The sequence below is a fragment of the Saimiri boliviensis genome, chromosome 1 (assembly GCF_048565385.1).
Source record: "Saimiri boliviensis isolate mSaiBol1 chromosome 1, mSaiBol1.pri, whole genome shotgun sequence".
Taxonomy (NCBI): Eukaryota; Metazoa; Chordata; class Mammalia; order Primates; family Cebidae; genus Saimiri; species Saimiri boliviensis.
The window spans coordinates 242194328-242213477 of NC_133449.1; the positions used below are offsets into that span (position 1 = coordinate 242194328).

Genomic DNA, 19150 nt, shown 5'->3' on the forward strand with positions numbered 1-19150 from the left:
CCACATTAGGCCATCTACAGGTTGAGGAGCAAGGAGAGCCAGTACGAGTTCCAAAACTGAAGAACTTGGAGTCTGATGTTTGAGGGAAGGAAGCATCCAGCATGGGAGAAAGATGTAGTCTGGGAGGCTAGACCGGTCTCTCTTTTCACATTTTTCTGCCTGCTTATATTCTGCCTAGCTGGCAGCTGATTAGATTGTGCCCACCCCAATTAAGGGTGGGTCTGCCTTTCCCAGCCCACTGACTCAAGCATTAATTTCCTTTGGGAATACTCTCACAGACACACCCAGGATCTATATTTTGCATCCTTCAGTCCAGTTAAGTTGACAGTATTCACCATCACAGCAGCCTTACCTTTTTCCCCCTAGTTTCACTGAAGTATACATGACAAATACAAATTGTATATAGTTAAGGTGTACAATGTAATGTTTTGATATACATGTACACTGAAATGATTACCATAATCCAGTTGTCACCTCACATAGTTACCTTTGTGTGTGTGTGTGTGTGTGTGTGTGTGTGTGTGTGATAAGAATGCCTAAGACTACTCTCTTAACAAATTTAAAGTATACTATACATTATTCCTAACTATACTATATTGGATCTCTAGAATTGATCCCTCTAATAACTGAAAGCTTGTACTCTTTGAGCAACATCTCCTTATTTCCACTGAATCCCTGATAAGCACCCTTCTCTCCATTTCTATGAGTTTGACTTTTTAGATTCCACACGTAAGTGAAATCATACAGTATTTGTCTTTCTGTGTCTGGCTTATTCCACTAAGCATGATGTGCCCCAGGATTTCTTTATTTCTTTCTTATTTAAGATGGAATGATATTGCATTATATATAGCTATATAAAACTATTTTCTTATCCATTCATCTGTTGACAGACACTTGGGTTGTTTCCATATCTTGACTAATGTGAATAATGCTTCAATGAATATGGGAGTGTAAGTATCTCTTTGAGACAGTGATTTTATTTCCTTTGGATATATACCCAGAAGTGTGATTACTGGATCATATGATCATTCTATTTTTAATTTTTGAAGAAGCCTGCATCCTGTTTTCCATAATGGCACTGCCAGCTTACATTCCCACCAATAATGTATTTAATAAGAGTGTTCTTTTCTCCACATCCTCATCTACACTTGTTATCTTGTGGCTTTTTGGTAATAGCCATCCTAACATGTGTGAGGTGATATCTCATGGGGGTTTTTATTTGCATTTCTCTGATAATTAGTGATTTTGCACACCTTTTCATGTACCTGTTAGCCATTTGTGTCTCTTCCTTGGGGAAAAAAAAAAAGATCTATTCACATTCTTTGCATATTTTTTAATTAGAGGTGTTTTTTTTGTTTGTTTTGTTTTTTTCCGAGACAAAGTTTCGCTCTTGTTACCCAGGCTGGCGCGATCTCGGCTCACCGCAACCTCTGCCTCCTGGGTTCAAGCAGCAATTCTCCTGCCTCGGCCTCACAAGTAGCTGGGATTACAGGCGTGCGCCACCATGCCCAGCTAATTTTTGTATTTTTATTAGAGATGGGGTTTCACCATGTTGACCAGGATGGTCTCAATCTTTTGATCTTGTGATCCACCTGTCTCAGCCTCCCAAAGTGCTGGGATTACAGGCTTGAGCCACCGCGCCCGGCCTAATTAGGTTTTTTTGTTTGTTTGTTTGTTTGTTTGTTTTTAACTATTGAGTCTTATGCGTTCCTTATATGTTTTGGGTATTTTCTCCTATTCTGTGGATTGCCTTTTCATTTTGTATGTTGTTTCCTTTGCTGTGCAGAAACTTCTTGTTTATTTTGGCATTTGTTGTCTGTGCTTTTGGTGTCATATCCAAAATAATTATTGCCAAGACCATTGTACTGGAGCTTTTCCTTTATGTTTTCTTCTAGTAGTCTTACATTTAATTTTTAAATCCATTTTCAGTTAACTTTTTTGTGTGGTGTAAGTATCCATTTTCTCTTTTTTATTTTTTTATTTTTATTTTTTGCATGTGAACATCTAGTTTTCCCAACACCATTTATTGAAGAGACTATCCTCTTCTCATTATATTCTTGGTACCTTTGTCAAAGATTAGTTGACTATATATGCATGGACTTAGTTTCAGGCTTAGTATTTTTTCCATTGCTCTACTTACCTGTTTTAATAAAGTACTATACTATTCTGATTGATACAGTTTAGTAATATAGTTCAAAATCAGAAAATGTGGTGCCTCTAGCTATGTTGTTCTTGTTCAAGACTGCTGTGGCTATCTGGAGTGGTTTTTAGTTTCATATGAATTTTAACATTGTTTTTTCTATTTTTGTGAAAATACATTGAAATTTTGATAGAGATTGAATTGAATCCATAGATCACTTTGGGAAGTATGGACATTTTGACAATATTGATCTTTCCAATCCATGAACACATGACATCTTTCCATTTATTTGTGTCTTCTTCAATTTTTTTCACCAGTGTTATACCCAAGTATTTTTATGCTATTGTAAATAAGATTGCTTTCTTAATTTCTATCTTATATAATTCATTGTTAGTGTATAGAAATGGACTGATTTTTGTATGTCGATTTTGTATTTGTATTTACTTAATTTTTCTATTAGTTCTAACAGTTTTTGGTGGAGTCTTTAGAGTTTTCTATGTATCAGAATATGTTGTCAGCAAATAGACAATTTTTCTTCTTCCATTCCGTCTTTCATGCCTTTATTTCTTTTTCTTGCTTACTTGCTCTGACCAGGACTTCAGTACTGTGTTGAATAGAAGTGGCATTGTTACCTTGCTCCTGATCTTAGAGGAAAAAATGTCAATCTTTCATCACTGAACATGATGTTAGCTGTGAGCTTGTCATATAAGACATTTATTGTGTTGAGGTGTACTCTTTCTATACTCAATTTTTATAATGAAAAAATGTTGAATTTTGTCAAAAGCTGTTTTTGCATCTATTGAAATTATTTGGATTTTGTCCTTCATTTTGTTAATATGGTGTATTCCAGTGCCTGATTTGTATATGTTGAACCATCCTTGCATCCTCAGGATAAATCCTACTTGATCATGGTGAATGATCCTTTTAATTTGCCATTTAATTTAATTTGATAGTATTTTGTTGAAAAATTTTGCATCCATGTTCATCGGGGATATTGGTCTGTAATTTTCTTTTCTGTTAGTATCCTTGTCTGGCTTGTTATCAGGGTAATGCTGGCCCCATAAAATATATGTGGAGGTATTCCCTTCTCTGCAATGTTTTTGAAAGAGTGTGAGAAAAATTGATATTAATTCTTCTTTAAATATTTGGTATAATTTACTAGTGAAGCATAAGTTATTGCACTTTTATTTGATGAGAGGTTTTTTTTTTAGCTGATTCAACCTCTCTTCTTATTATTGTTCTATTCAGATTTTCTATTTGTTCATGATTCAGTCTTTGTTGTATATCTCTAGAACTTTATTCATTTATTCTAGTCTATCTAACTTGTTGACATATAGGTGTTCATAGTACTCTCATGGTCCTTTGCATTTCTGTGGTGTCCATTGTAATGTCTCCTCTTTCATTTCTGAATTTTTTTATATTTGAGGCTTTTCGCTTTCTCTCCTAATAGAGCTAAAGATATGTCAATTTTATTTATCTTCAAAAAACCAACTCGGTTTTATCTTTTCAATTGGTTTTCTTGTGTCTATTTATTTCTGCCCTGATCTTTGTCATTTCCTTTCTTCTTCTAACTTTGGGGTTAGTTTGTTCTTCTTTTTCTAGTTCCTTGAGATATAAAGTTAAGTCATTTATTTGAAATCTTTCTCCTTTTTTCATGTTAGACACTTATTGCTATAGGCTTTCTTCCTTGACGTGCATTTGCAACATCTTGTAAGTTTTGGAATGTTGTATTTCTGCTTTTACTTGTCATAAGGTTTTCGTTTGTTTGATTTTTTTTTTTTTTTAAAGACAGAATCTCAGTTAGTCATCCAGGCTGGAGGGCAGTGGTGTGATCTTGGCTCACTGCAATCTCCGCTTCCCAGGGACAAGGGATTCTTCTGCCTCAGCCTCCCAAGTAGCTGGGATTACAGGTGTGTACCACCATGCCTGGCTAACTTTTTGTATTTTTAGTAGAGACTAGGTTTCAACATGTTGGCCAGGCTGGTTTTGAACTCCTGACCTGAATTGATCCACCTACCTTGGTCTCCCAAAGTGCTGTGATTACAGGTATGAACGATCGTACACAGCCACTTGTCATAAGATATTTTTTAATTTACCTTTTGATTTCTTCTTTGACCTATTGATTGTTCAGGAGCATGTTGTTTAATTTCCACATATTTGTAAATTTTCTAGTTTCCGTTTTGTAACTGATTTCTAGTTTTATACCATTGTGGTCAGAAAAATGCTTGATATGATTTCAATCCTAAACTTGTTAAGACTTGTTTTGTGGCCTAACAGATATGTATCCTTGAGAACTTTCTGTGTAGGCTTGAAAAGACTGTATATTTTGATGCTGTTGGATGGAATTTTTTGTATGTATATTAATTCTATTTGCTCTAAAGTATAATTCAAGTGCATCTTTTCCTTATTGGTATTCTGTCTGGATGATCTATCCATGTTGAAAGTGGTGTACCAAAGTATTCTCTTATTGTATTGCTATTTCTCCTGTGATATTTTAATATTGCTTTATATATTTCAAAACTCCAATGTTGGGTGCATATTTACAATGGTAAATTGTACTGAATTCATGAATTGACTCCTTTGCCATTACATAATGACTTTCTTTATCTCTTGTTACAGTTTTTGACTAATAACCTATTTTGCCTGAGTTAAGTATAGCTCTCCCAGCACTCTTTTGTTTTCTGTTTGCATGGAATATATCTTCCCATCACTTCACATTTAGTCTGTGTGTGTTACTAAATTTGAAGTGAGTCACTGGTAGGCAATATAGAGTTGTCTTGTTTTTTTTAAAAAAATTCATTCAATCATTTTGTTTTTTCATTGTAGAATTTAATCCATTTACATTTAAAGTAATTATTTTTAGGTAAGAACTTCCTATTTGTCCATTGATTTGGCAGTTTTATAGACTTTTTTTAAAATTCCTTTTTCTCTTTGTGCTCTTCCTTTGTAATTTGATGATTTTCTGAGTAGTATGCTTTGATTTCATTTTCTTTTTCTTTTTTTTTTTTTTGTATATCTACTATAGATATTTCCTTTGTGATTACCATGAGGCTTATATAAAATCCATAATTATAATAGTCTATTTTTAGCTGTTAACAACTTACCTTTAATCATATACAAACATTTGACACTTTTACTCTTCTATTTTATCTTTTTAATGTTACAATGTACACCTTTTTATATTGTAGTCCATTCACAAATTAGTGTAGCTATCAGCCTCTTCTGGCCTGTAAGGATTCTGCTGAGAAATCTGCTGAAAGACCTCTGGAGTTCCCTTGTATGTTATGCATCTTTTTTCTCTTGCCTTCAAAATTCTTTGTCTTTGATTTTTGACGGTTTATTTATAATGTGTGTGTGACATCTTCATTGGGTTGAGCCTTATTAGAGATCTTTGAGCTTCATGTATTTGAATGCCATATTGCTCCCTAGATTTGGGAAGTTTTCAGTCATTATTTCTTTTTTTTTTTTTTTTTTTTTTTTTTAGAAAAAAACACAGAGCTTTAATTGTTCTCAACACCAGCGGCAGCGGTCTCTGTAGGACAGGGGAGTGAGTTCTGTTGATCGACAGGGATAGGTGGCTCCTACTTGCCGGCGATGAGCGGGTTCCGCAGGACCACAATGACTGAGTCCCCGCGCAGGAACATCTTGGAGATGTAGCGGTCTTTGTTGACTGGCTTGGACTTCTTCTTGCCCTTGCCACTCTTGGGTACCTCAGTCCACATCTCCTTCACGTTCTCCAGCACCATGTTGCAGTGCCTATCAAAGGCCTTCACGCGGCCCAGGAGTTTCTTATTGTTGCGGCAGTTGATGAGCACTTGGGTGTTGTTCTTGACGGACTGAGTGAGCACAGAGAGTGGCCCCGTGTTAAATTCCTCCTCCTCCCGCTTCTGCAGCTCCTCCGGGGTCATCTCACTCTTGGGCTTGTTGAGGAGGCTCATGTTGGTCACTAAGCTCTCGGTTCACTCCGGTTTCCTCCGCGTTCCATTATTTCTTTAAATAAGCCTATTCCACTTTCTCTTTCTTCTCCATCTAGGATTATATAATGTGAAAATTTCGTTATCTTAGTGGCGTCCCATAAATCTTATAGGTTTTCTTTATTCCTTTTTATTCTTTTTCCTCTGACCATATATTCTTAAATGACTCCTCTTCAAGTTTATAGACTCTTTCTTCAGCTTGATTAAGTCTACTCATGATGCTTTCTATTGCATTTTTTATTTCATTCTTTGTTTTCTTCACCTTCAGAATCTGTTTTTATTAATGATTTATATATCTTTCTTGAACTTCTCACTTTGTTCCTGTATTGTTTTTCTGATTTCATTAACTTGTCTGTCTGTGTTCCCTTATAGTTCCCTCACCTTCTTTCAGACAATTTTGAATTCTTTTTCATGCCATTCATAGATCTCCATGTCTTTGGTGTTGGTTATTGGAATATTACTATGTTTCTTTGGTGGTATCATGTTTTCTTGATTTTTATTCCGGTTCCTTGAAGTATTGTGCTGCTGTCTTTGCATTTGGAGAAAGCAGTCTTTACTGACTGGCTCCCAGAAAGAAATGCCCTTAACAAACAACTCAGTTAAAGATTCTGAGGCTCTCCCAGACCTTGTCTAAGAGATGTGACTCCACACCTCTTATTCTCTCTTGGGGAGGAAAGAATGTATGCCCTCTCTAGATCCCACAAAGCTGGACCAAGTGCTGAAAGACTCTTGTTTTTTTCCTAGGGTGGTTCACTGAAATGCTGAAGTTGTATGACTTCTCCCAATCCTGCAAAGTTATGTTGGCTGTGTGCATAAAATGCTTGCACTTTCTGTCCAAGGGAGCATGATTGGGCTGCTGGTCTACAGGAGTTGGGGGAGGATGGGGCATGTAGAGTTTTTGAGGCAACTGTGGGCTAGTTATGAGGTGGCCCAGAGGCAAAACATCTCAAATGGCTCATGAATGGGCTTCCCAACGGAGTCCATGGAGTGGTTACTTGGGCCTATGGCCTCGATTTACTGCTCCCAGCCTCTTCCAACCACTCAGCCATGCTGATCACCTCAGTATTCTGGATGAGGCAAGAAAACAGTAGGACTCTTGGGTATTGTCACACACAGCTAGGGGAGCTTGGTGCTCACTGTCTATACTCTCACTTTTCCCTGTGGGAAAATCACAGGCTGGGGAGGGGGCAGGTAGTGTCTCTTTTCACTGAGCTGTGCTGTTTCGAGGGAGGTGTGATACAGGTAAAGTGAAATTGTTCTAAAAACCCTAATTTGTCTGTTTGGGGATTTTTTTTTCTCCAATGGTATGCTGGAACTTTTCTGCTGGAGTCCCAAAAGGTACACTTGTCTATAAGTAACTGTCAAAATTGATGCTTCCGCATGGAGATGACAGTAGAAAAGTCCTCTTCCACCATCTTGCTTATGTCACTCTAGTGGTACCTTTTCTGAAAGCTCATTGTATCAGAAGAAGCTGAACACATCCTCAGCAGTAAACAAGAAATTTATTCCCATTTTCATTTCCATATATTCCTTAGTAGGCTAAGGAATATAACTATAGTAGTTATATGTCCTGCTTATCAAATATTACCTTACATAATATTAAAATTAAATAAATAGAAGATACAGCTTCTCTTTTTAAAGCCTACTGCATAAAATGCTATATTAAATTCCAAAGGATTACAATACAAAAATGAGAGAATGGTATTGAGTAATAATGAAAAGATTTCCAGTAAGATTCATGGGCATTTAGAGTAATTTTTAATTTATGAGAATCATATAAAAATAAATATAAGTAGTTTTATTATCAGTAAACATTTTTTTCTGCTTTCTTTCCTTGATCGGAAGTTATTTTATTTATTACTTGTTATTTCTATGCTCAGTACAGCAAAATTTATTACTAGCCTAATGCTAAAAATCATATTATAGTTAGATAGAAGCTCTATAGCCTGTAAACATTGAAAATGGAAGAAAACATAGACTCAGGCTAGAGGTTGTAAGTTGGCAATTTAGGGACCAGTTTTTATCTACATACATATTTTAGCCTCCCACAGTATTAAACACACACACACACACACACACACACACACACACAACCACTTTGAATCAGTTGTTACGTTTAAAAACAAGAAAAGTTTAAATGGAAAAAAAACTAAGTTTTCATCTCTTGAAAAAACAGACTGATAATATTGGGCTATCTTCTTACATCACAACATTTAACTGTAGCAGTGATCTCCTTTACTGGAGTGTGCTCTCTGTAATTTATCATTGACTCTACCACCCAGTCGATTTTCTTTTTTTGTTGTTCCTTACTGTCAACCTGCAGAAATAGGATTTCTAAGAACTTCACTGAGATATAGGCATGTCATTTCATCTTTCTACTTTATATCCTTTATTAGATGTAGTCTTTAGGCCGGGCGTGGTGGGTCATGCCTGTAACCCCAGCACTTGGGAGGTGGAGGCGGGCAGATCACCTAAGGTCAGGAGATCAAGACCAGCCTGGCCAACATGGTGAAACCCCATCTCTACTAAAATTACAAAAAATTAGCTGAGCATGGTGGCAGGCACCTGTGATCGTAGCTACTCCAGAGGCTGAGGCAGGAGAATTGCTTGAACCTGTGAGGTGGAGGTTGCAGTGAGCCAAGGTCATGCCACTGCCCTCCAGCCTGGGCAACAAGAACAAAATTCTGTCTTCAAGAAAAAAAAGGAGTCTTTATTTCCAAGAGAGATTTTAGCAGCATACTTAAGGTCAAAGTGATGATGAAATAGAGGTACCAAAAAAAATAATATAAATCATGATTTTAGTCAATAATTATATACTTATAAATAGTAGCTTTGTTATATGCTGTTTTTAATACAGTAAGTCCATGTTTATTGATGTTTTTCCAATATACTATAGTTATGGTGTATACTCTTTTTTAAAAATTGCTATTACTTAAGGCTATTTTTCACTTTAGCCTTAAAAAACACAAATTTCAGTGACAAAATGAAAATGCTCATTATAATATGTGTTTATTCACAAACAAAATTAGTGTTTTAATTATTCAGACATAATACCTATATTTTATATTTATCTTTGATTAATTTCATAAGAATTATTCAAATTTAAAGCTATAATTAATTTTAGTTTTGATTTGCTAATCTCAAAAATTTGTATCCATGCTAAAGCCAAGTTCACAGCCTATGATATGTTTAAGGCAGGTATAAATTTTGTTTTATTTCATAACTACTGTATCCTTGCTTGATGTAGCAGAGTTTTTATTTCAGCTTTGCTACCAGATGTAGCAGAAACTTCTATTTGTTATACAAGGTTATTTCTTCAAGCATCCTTAAACTTTATTTTCTTTGATTTTTTAAAAAATTGTTTTTCCTTTTTTTTAAATTTAATTACCTTCACTATGATCCCTTTTTACCTAAATTATAAATATATAATGGGATATATAAATATCAAATACATTATAAATATATAATGGAAATACCTGAAACTTTTAAACCTGAAAACTGCTGAGCAAGTCCACCTTTAAGTTACACAACCAACTAAAATAAACATGAAATTTTAGAAAAAGAGGAAAGAAACCTATACAATCAGGCATATAAGCAGGGAATGATGTCTACATGAATTATACATTTGCTATGGATGATACTGAATCACTGTTCATTAGGACAACCCCTCCACTTCTTTCTCTTCTACTGTATTTGTCCAGGTGGGGTAAAACCTTGTGCATTAAACTGCTTGGCTGAAGGTTATAATTTCTACACTGAACGTGCTCCTGCAGTAATCGATGGGACCCAGTGCAATGCGGATTCACTGGATATATGCATCAATGGAGAATGCAAGGTTTCTCAGATTTTACTCCATTCTGTTGTGGTTTCTGAGACTTTTGTCTTTTTCTCATTAACTCCTATTTAATACTATGTTTAATTTTTTTTAAAAAGAGGGCCACATTTTAAAGAAATTCAGTTTCCATAAAGAATAGCAACGTATGTAAAGGTAAAATGACCCATTCATATTCAAGTACCATACAAATGTGGTTTATTCCAGTGTTCTAGTTATTTTTACAGTGATTGCCAGAAGTATGAAAATATTTTGGATTTTAATTTCCGTTACCATTCTGTTCTGTTTACAAACAAGATGATAGAAAAAAAGAGAGAATGAGGATTCAGCTCTTATTCGTATGCCTACCATATGTTCTTTTTGGAAGATTATTTGATAAATTTCATAGCATAAGTTTTCCACAAAGTGTGAAATAGCTATGCTCCTCCTACTTTATCTCCTTTTGAAGCATTTACAGTTGTTTTCATTGTGGAGTTAGTCTTTATCTTATTAAAGCATTTGCTTTAGTGAATTAGTCAGACTATTTGGGAATTGTAGGAACAAATCCATGCTATTTTCCTAGACCTGTGTATGATTGTATCATAATAAGAAAAGCCACAAAAACCACTATTTTCATAAATTTTTTTACTTGTCTGGTTTTGTTTTACTTTAAAGAGAGGCATAAATTAAGTGCTTCAAACTGAGAAAGATGAGATAAAAAGCACCATTTTACTTAGTCGCATAATTTCTTGGAAAAGTTTCTATCTTTCTGGCTACTTGTCTCCAAATGTATCTGATGATGATTCAGCTGTGTATGTATATTTGTGTGTGTTTATGTGTCTGTGGGAAAGGGGTACCTTATTTTCTTGAAGAAAATGTTATTTTTGTGACAGTATTGAAGTTTTTCAAATAACAAAGACCCAAGTATGGTTTGTATTCATAGATTACCTTATTTTTACCTTTTTTACTGGAAAAACAAGTAAATAAATAAGTTATATACATTTGATTAGTATGGTTCCAAGAATTTCTCTGACACACTGAATATTCCTCTCTGTTTTCAGCATGTAGGTTGTGATAATATTTTGGGATCTGATGCTAGGGAAGATAGATGTCGAGTCTGTGGAGGGGATGGAAGCACATGTGATGCCATCGAAGGGTTCTTCAATGATTCGCTACCCAGGGGAGGTGAGTATGTAGAGAGAATTCTTCCTCACACATCTGGTGTACTTGGAGGAGCCAAAACGCTTGGTTTCCCCTCCCCCCATTTTTCAGATTTTTAAAATTTAGGTAATGGTTTCTTCCCCAAATTTCTTTCAGTTATTTTAGTGTTAAATGTGGCTTCATGTAAGATATTTTAAGGAAATGTTCTCCCTCTCTACTTAACTTCATTTTGCCATGTTTCTTTAAGGTGTACATTCTCACAGGGCATTGATACGAGGGGCATGTGGTAAAGAAAAAAATGAACGATTATACATGTTGAGGCTTTTAAAATATTTTGAGATAATTTTAAAGAAAAAGACTGTTAAATACTGTTTCTCTAAAATATATTCATGGACCCGAAGGGTAATTTGCCCATCATAATTTATAAAATGCAAAGTCAAAGAAAGAATGGAATAATAAGGAAATGATTAGTATTAAATGGTTACTAAATACTCATTTCATGACCAAGGCTGCTTAATACTGGCTATCTTCTATGTTCCAGGCTACATGGAAGTGGTGCAGATACCAAGAGGCTCTGTTCACATTGAAGTCAGAGAAGTTGCCATGTCAAAGAACTATATTGGTATGTTAGATTGGTATGTTAGTTTGCTAGATTTTAAAAGTTAATGAGGAAAAGTAGCATTGTATCATGAAGGGAAAGACATACTACTTTGTTCACTTGGAGCTAAAATGAAGGAAGCTCCAAGTTTTATAGGATCACATGAATAATGCTAAACAGAAAAATTAGAATTTATAACTTACACTTCACTGGGATATTTTATTTTTAAAAAAATAATTTTTTTTTTGAGATGGAATCTTGCTCTGTCACTCAGGCTTGAGTGCAATGGCATGATCTCGGCTCACTGCAACCTCCGCCTCCTGGGTTCAGGCGATTCTCCTGCCTCAGCCTCCCAAGTAACTGGGATCACAGTTGCCTGCCTGTACACCAGGCTAATTTTTGTGTTTTTAGTAGAGACAGCGTTTCACCATGTTGGCCAGGCTGATGTTGAACTTCTGACCTCAAGTGATCCATCCACCTCAGCCTCCCAAAGTCCTGGGATTACATGTGTGAGCCATCACAACTGGCCAAAAAAAATCAATTTTATTTAGGTATAATTTACATATAATAAAACACATCCATTATAAATATACAGTTCAGAGTATTGATAATTATATATATATACACACACAAATACCACAACCAAGATATAAAACATTTTTATGATTCCAAAACTCTCCCTCATTCCCTTTTGCAGTCAAATTCCCTCAACCTCAGCTTTATTTGAAGGCAAACACTCATCTGTTTTTGACGTTATGTATATTACTTTTACTTATTTGGAACCTCAAACAAATGAGCTCATAGAGTATCTATACTTACATCTGGCTTTTTTCACTCAGCATGTCTTTGGGATTCATCTATTTTGTTGAGTGTTTCTGAAGGTCATTCCTTTTTATTGCCAAATAGTATTTTATTATGTGGATATACCATAATTTGTTTATCCGTTAATTTGTTGATAGATATTTCAGTCATTTCTAGTCTTTATTAAACAATCTTTTGTGAACATATATTTTCATTTCTCTCACATAAATACTTAGAATGAAAAGAACGAGTCATATGATCAGTACATATTTAGCTCTGTAAAAAATTACAATACAGCCATAATAGAAGACAGCATGAAGGCTCCTCCAAATATTAAAAGTAGAACTACCATGTTATCCACTTCTGGGTATATAGCCAAAGGAAATAAAATCACTATCTCAAAGAGATATTTACACTTACATGATCATTGCAGCATTATTCACAATAGCTAAGCTACGGAAACAACATACATATCTGTCAACAGATGAATAGATAAAGAAATTGTGTTATCTGCATGCAATAGAATATTTTTCAGCCTTAACAAAAAAACAAGGAAACTATTCATTTGCAACAATATGGATGAACCTGGAGGACATCACACTAAGCTAAATAAGCCAGACACAAATACTGCATGATCTCACTTATATGTAGATTCTAAAAAAGTCAAACAGAGAGTATAAGGGTATTTACTAGAGTTCAGGGAGGAAGTAGAATGGGAAGATGTTGGTCAAAGAGTACAAACTTTCAATTATAAGAGGAATAAGTTCTGGATATCTAATATACTTTAGTTAATAATGATATATTGTATACTTGAAGTTTGTTAAAAGAATAGATCTTATTGTCACCACATACAAAAAAGGCAACTATAGGAAGTCATGGATATGTAAATTAGCTTTATTGTGGTATACATTTCACAACGTTTATGTATATCAAATCATCACATTGCACATCTTACACTTAGAATATTTTATTTGTGAGTTATACCCCAACAAAGCTGGAAAAAAAGAAAGTTGAAAATGTTTCCCAAAATGGATGTATTATTTTATATTTCTCTCAGTAACGTAGAAGAGTTCCAGATGCTCTACATTCTTGTCAATACACTTGGTATTGTCAGTCTTTTAAATTTTACCCATATGAATTTTGTTTTTAGTGAAGTGTCTACACAAATATTTTATCCATTTTAAATTCTTTTTCTTTTTTGAGTTATTAGTTGTTTATATATTCTGGATGCAAGTCTTTGTCAGATATATTTTATGGATATTTTCTCCTAATTTCTGGGTTGCTTATTCATTTTTTGAAGTCTTTTAATTTTGATGTAATCCAATGTGTTAATTTTTTAATGGTTTGTGCTTTCATGTCCTTTCTTAGAAATTTTGCCTGCTCCAAGATTGCCAAGATAGTTTTCTCCTTTGCTTATGAAGCTTAGTTTGGCTGGATATGAAATTCTAGATTGAAAGTTCTTTTCTTTAAGGATGTTGAATATTGGCCTCCACTCACTTCTGGCTTACAGGGTTTTGCTGAGAGATCCGCTGTGAGTCTGATGGGCTTTCCTTTGTGTGTAGCCCGACCTTTCTCTCTGGCTGCTCTTAGCATTTTTTCCTTTATTTCAACCCTGGTGAATCTGAAGATTATGTGCCTTGGGGTTGCTCTTCGTGAGGAATATCTTTGTGGTGTTCTCTGTATTTGCTAGACTTGAATATTGGCCTGCCTTGTTAGGTTGGGAAAGTTCTCCTGAATAATATCCTGAAGTGTGTTTTCCAGCTTGTATTCATTCTCTCCATCACATTCAGGTACACCTATCAAACATAGATTAGGTCTTTTCACAAAATCCCATATTTCGTGGAGACTTTGTTCATTTCTTCATAAGCTTTTTTTTTTTTAATCTAATCTTGCTTTCCCATTTTATTTCATTGAGTTGATCTTCAATGTCTGATATCCTTTCTTCTGCTTGGTCAGTTTGGCTGTTGAAACTTGTGTATGCTTTGTGACATTCTCTTCTTGGGTTTTTCAGCTTATCAATTCATTTATATTCTTCTCTGAGCCGTTTATATTCGTTAGCATTTCGTCAAAGCTTTTTTCAAGGTTCTTAGTTTCTTTGCATTGAGTTAGAACATGTTCTTTTAGCTCAGAGAAGTTTGTTATTAACCACTTTCTTAAGCCTGTTTCTGTCAGTTCATCAGACTCATTCCCCATCCAGCCTTGTTCCCTTGCTGGTGAGGAGTTGTGATCCCTTGGAGGAGGAGAGGCATTCTGATTGTGGGTGTTTTCATCCTTTTTGTGCTATTTTCTTCCCATCTTTGTGGATTTATCTACCTGTGGTCTTTGTAGTTGGTGACTTTCAGATGGGATCTCTGAGTGGACATCCTTTTTGTTGATTATGAAGTTGTTTCTGTTTTTTTAGTTTTCCTTCTAACAGTCAGGCCTCTCTGCTGTAGGACTGCTGGAGGTCCACTCCAGACCCTGCTTGCCTGAGGATCACCTGCAGCAGCTGCAGAATAGTAAGGGTTGATTCCAGTTTCTTCTTCTGTTATCTTTGTTCCAGAAGGATACCTGCCAGATGTCAGCCTGAGCTCTCCTTTATGAGGTGTCTCTTTGGATATATCAGGGTCAGGAGCTGCTTGAGGAGACAGTCTGTCCCTTATAGGAGCTCAAGTGCTGAGCTTTGAGTTCTGTTGTTCTATTTAGAGCTGCTTGGCAGGTACATTTAAGTCTGCTGCAGCAGAACTCATAACTGCCTTTTTTTCCCAGTGCTCTGTCCTGGGAAGGTGGGGCTTTATTTTTAAGTTCCTGATATGCTGCTGCCTTTTTTCAGAGATGCTCACCCAGCGAGAAGGTAGCCTAGTCACAGTCTGCCAGCAGAGGCATTGCTGAGCTGCTGTAGGCTCTGCCCAGTTGCTGTGTGAACTTCCTTGCAGTTTTGTTTATATAGTTAGAACTGCCTTGGTAATGGCAGTCTGCCTCAGTAATTGTGGACTGTCTCTGTAAGGGTGGACTGCCTTGGTAATGGTGGATTTCCTTGGTAATGGTGGACTGTTTCAGTAATGGTGGACTGCCTCAGTAATGGTGAACTGCCTTGGTAGTGGTGGACTGCCTTGGTAATGGTGGATGCCCTTCCCCCCTCAGAGCTGGACCGTCAAGGGTACAGCTGTGCTTGCTGTGAAAGTCTCAATCCAGAAGGTTTTAGATTGATGATCTTTGTGGGGGTGGAACCGTTGAGCCGGATCACCTTGCTCCCAGTTTCAGCCCCCTTTTTTTCAGTTGAATGGGCAACTCTGTCTCCCAGGCGTTCCAGGCAGCAGTTAAAATGATGCCCAGATTTGTGTGAATTTTTGTACAGAGACCCACTGTGCCAGCTAAAATAGCCATGCTGGAGACTCATGGTGCTTTTCTGCCTGGGAATCTCCTGGTCTGTGGGCAGTAAAAGCTCATTTGGAAATGCAGTCATCACTCACCCTCTGCATTCTCACTGGGAACTGCCTCCAGAGCTGTTCCTGTTTGGCCATCTTGGATCGTCTCCTTAAGAAGTTATAGTTGTTGTTTTTATATTTAAATATAAGGTCTACAAAATATAAAATATATTCATTAAATGTAAAATACAAATACAAAATATAGTCATTAAAGACGTGTATTGTGCATACTACAACTGATTCCTGTGAGGGGGACAGACAACCAAGCAAATCTATTTGGGGAAGAACAATTATTTATTTACTTGTGTAACACCTTATCCTTTGATTTAACACTTAGAGTAATGACTTAAGACTTGAGACTATGATAAGAAATGTAAAATGAATGAAATTCAAAAATTAAAATTGAAAAACAAATACGTATAGTCAGTTTTATGTTAATATTTATATAAGGTATAAAGTAAGGATTGAAGTTCCATTTGCTCATATGAATATTCAATTGCTATAACACATTTGCATGACACATTTGTGAGAGATGAATTAAGCATACATGGATAAGTCTATTTCTGTTCTCACCCACTGATCTAGGTTTCTGTTCTTAAACAAATACCACACTGTATTAAGTAACGGAGCTTCCCAGTGTGTCTAGAAATCCAGGAGCATTCGTCCCCGAATGTGTTCTTTTTCAAAATTATTTTTGCTTTTCTAAGTCCTTTATATTTCTATATACATGTTAGAATCAACTTGTCAATTGAGACAGGTCTTTTTATACCAAAAGAGAATATATAGAATCTACAGATTAATTTGTGGAGAATTGACATCTTAAAAATATTGAGTTTTCTAACACATGAAAAGATTTACTTCTACATTTATTTAGGTCTTTTTAAAACTTTCTCACCAATGTTTCATTTTCAGTATATAGGTCTTGCACATACGTTCTGTTAAATCTAATCATGCTTTTTGGTGCTAGTGTATTGTATTTTAATTTTGTTTTCCAAATTTTTGTTGTTATATAATAATACAGTTGATTTCTTTTTATACTGCCCTCATATCCCGAGACCTGGTTTATTCACATATTACTTCTAACAGTTGTTTTGTAAATTCATTTGAATTTTCTCTATAGTTTATCATGTCATCCTCAAACAAAGGCATTTTTACTTCTACCTTTCCAATCTTTATGCTCTTTATTTCTTTTTTTCTTGCCTTATAATACTGATCATGACCATTAATTCAATGCTGAAGAAGTGAGAGGACTAGGCAGCCTTTCGTTTTTAACCAATCTTAAGGGCAAAGCATTCCTTGTTGTTGTTGCTGTTTTTAACCATTAAATATAATGTTAACTAGAAGATTTATGTAATGACCCTTTGTCGGTTTGTGGATGTTTCCTTCTACTTCTAGTTTTCTAAGAGTTTTAGTCATGAATGGGTATTGAAGATGTCTGAATCTATTGACATGATCAGGTGGGGTTTTGCCCTTGCTTTCCCTGTTAATATAGTAAATTCATTGATTGATTTTCATATATAAAACTCATCTAGTATTCTTGGGATAAAAACCACTTTTTCATGATCTATTATTACTCTTATATATTGCTAGAATTTATTTGCTAATATTTTCTTAAGAATATTTGGACCTATGTTCAAGAGAGATATTTTTCTGGAGTCTGTTTCTTGTGACTTCTTTGTTGGTTTTTGTATCGGGGTAAGCCCCGCTTCATAAAATGGTTTGGGAAGTGTTCATTTCTCCACTATTTTCTGGAAGAGCCTGAGGAGAATTGTTATTATTTCTTAATGCTTGATAAAATCCAACTGTGAAGCCATCTAGGATGGAATTGTCCTTGTGGGAAGTTTTTAATGAAAAATTCAATTTTTATAAAAATTATAAAGTTTTCAAATTTATTGGCATAAAATTGTGCATAATATTTGCTTATTATCCTTTTAATATCTGTAGAATCTGTAGCAATGGCTCCTTTTTATTTTCCATATTGAAAATTTGTGTCTTCTTTCTTTTCCTTGATAATCCTAATGAGGGCTTTGTTAATTTTATTGATCTTTTTAAAGAACAAGCTTATGATTTAAATGATTTTCTCTATTATTTGTCTATTTTGCATTACATTGATTCCCACTCTTCTGTTTGTTTTCTTCTTTCTATTCACTTTATTTAATTTGGTCGTATTTTTTCTAGCTTTTCAAGATACAAACTTAAATTACTGATTTCAAAATCTTTTTTCTGCTATTAAAACCAACAGTTTTTACTATAAATTTCATCAACCATTTGATACATTGTATTTTCATTATGCAGTTTTAAATATTTCCTTATTTATATTGTGACCCACGGCTTAGAAGGTATTATTTAATTTCTGAATATTTTGGTGTTTCATAAAATTTTTTCTGATACTGATTCCTAGTTTAATTATAGTATGGTATGGACAGAGAACATACCTTATATGAATTTAGTTTGTTTAAAGGTTGTTTTATAGTCTAGCTCATGTGCACTTGAGAAGAATGCATATTCTGCTATTATTGGGTTAGTATTCAATTAATGTCCATTAAATTAAAGGACACAACTATTCTTTTGTTGGATAGTTTATTCACATTTTTTATATCTTACTTGCTGCCCTCTTATTGAAGAATTACTAAAAGAATTATGTTTATATCTCCAATTAGAATTGTGGATTTCTTTACTGTTCTTATTAATGACAAAATCCACAATGACTTTTGCACCAGCCTAATAGTTTGTAAGATTTTGCTTCATTTATTTTGAAACTATGTTTTAGGTGTATAGACATTTGTGATTGTTACATCCTCTTGATATATTTAACACTGTATCATTTTCAAATGTTCCTCTGTATTCCTGATAATATTCTGTGATCAGTCTGGCATGGTGGCACATGCCTGTAATTCCAACCACTTGGGAGGTTGAGGTAGGAGAATCACTTGAGCTCAGGAGTTTGAGATCAGCCTGGGCAACATAGTGAGATCCCCATCTCTTAAAAATATTCTTTGACCCACAGTCTGTTTTATCTGATACTAATCTAGCTATCCCAGCTGTCTTCAATATTTGCATGGTAAATCTTTTTCTATATTCATTTTTCACATGTAGGTACTTCTATCTTTAAAGTCTATTTCTTATAGAACACATGTAGTTTGATCTTGATTTTTTCTTATGTCTAACGATCACTGCATTTTAAAATTAAAATCTTTAGTTTGGTGGTGGGGAGTCAGGGAATTGGCAACTATTTCTGTTAAAGGTCAGACAGTAAAT

General features: G+C 34.9%; 2 protein-coding genes across 2 annotated transcripts in view; one reads left to right on the forward strand and one right to left on the reverse strand.

The window, feature by feature from the left end:
- ADAMTS6 (ADAM metallopeptidase with thrombospondin type 1 motif 6) overlaps positions 1-19150 on the forward strand; it is a 348499-nt gene that overhangs the window by 271217 nt on the left and 58132 nt on the right. Inside the window, exons 16-18 of the mRNA XM_039469458.2 lie at positions 9816-9949; positions 10987-11110; positions 11628-11708. Of these exons, the coding sequence (XP_039325392.1) occupies positions 9816-9949; positions 10987-11110; positions 11628-11708 (339 nt within the window). The remainder of the gene's footprint in view (positions 1-9815; positions 9950-10986; positions 11111-11627; positions 11709-19150) is intronic.
- LOC101038520 (small nuclear ribonucleoprotein Sm D2) lies at positions 5590-6118 on the reverse strand. Its single transcript, XM_003925797.4, has one exon. It carries the CDS (start codon positions 6076-6078, stop codon positions 5722-5724), a length of 357 nt encoding a protein of 118 aa, XP_003925846.1. The 5' UTR covers positions 6079-6118; the 3' UTR covers positions 5590-5721.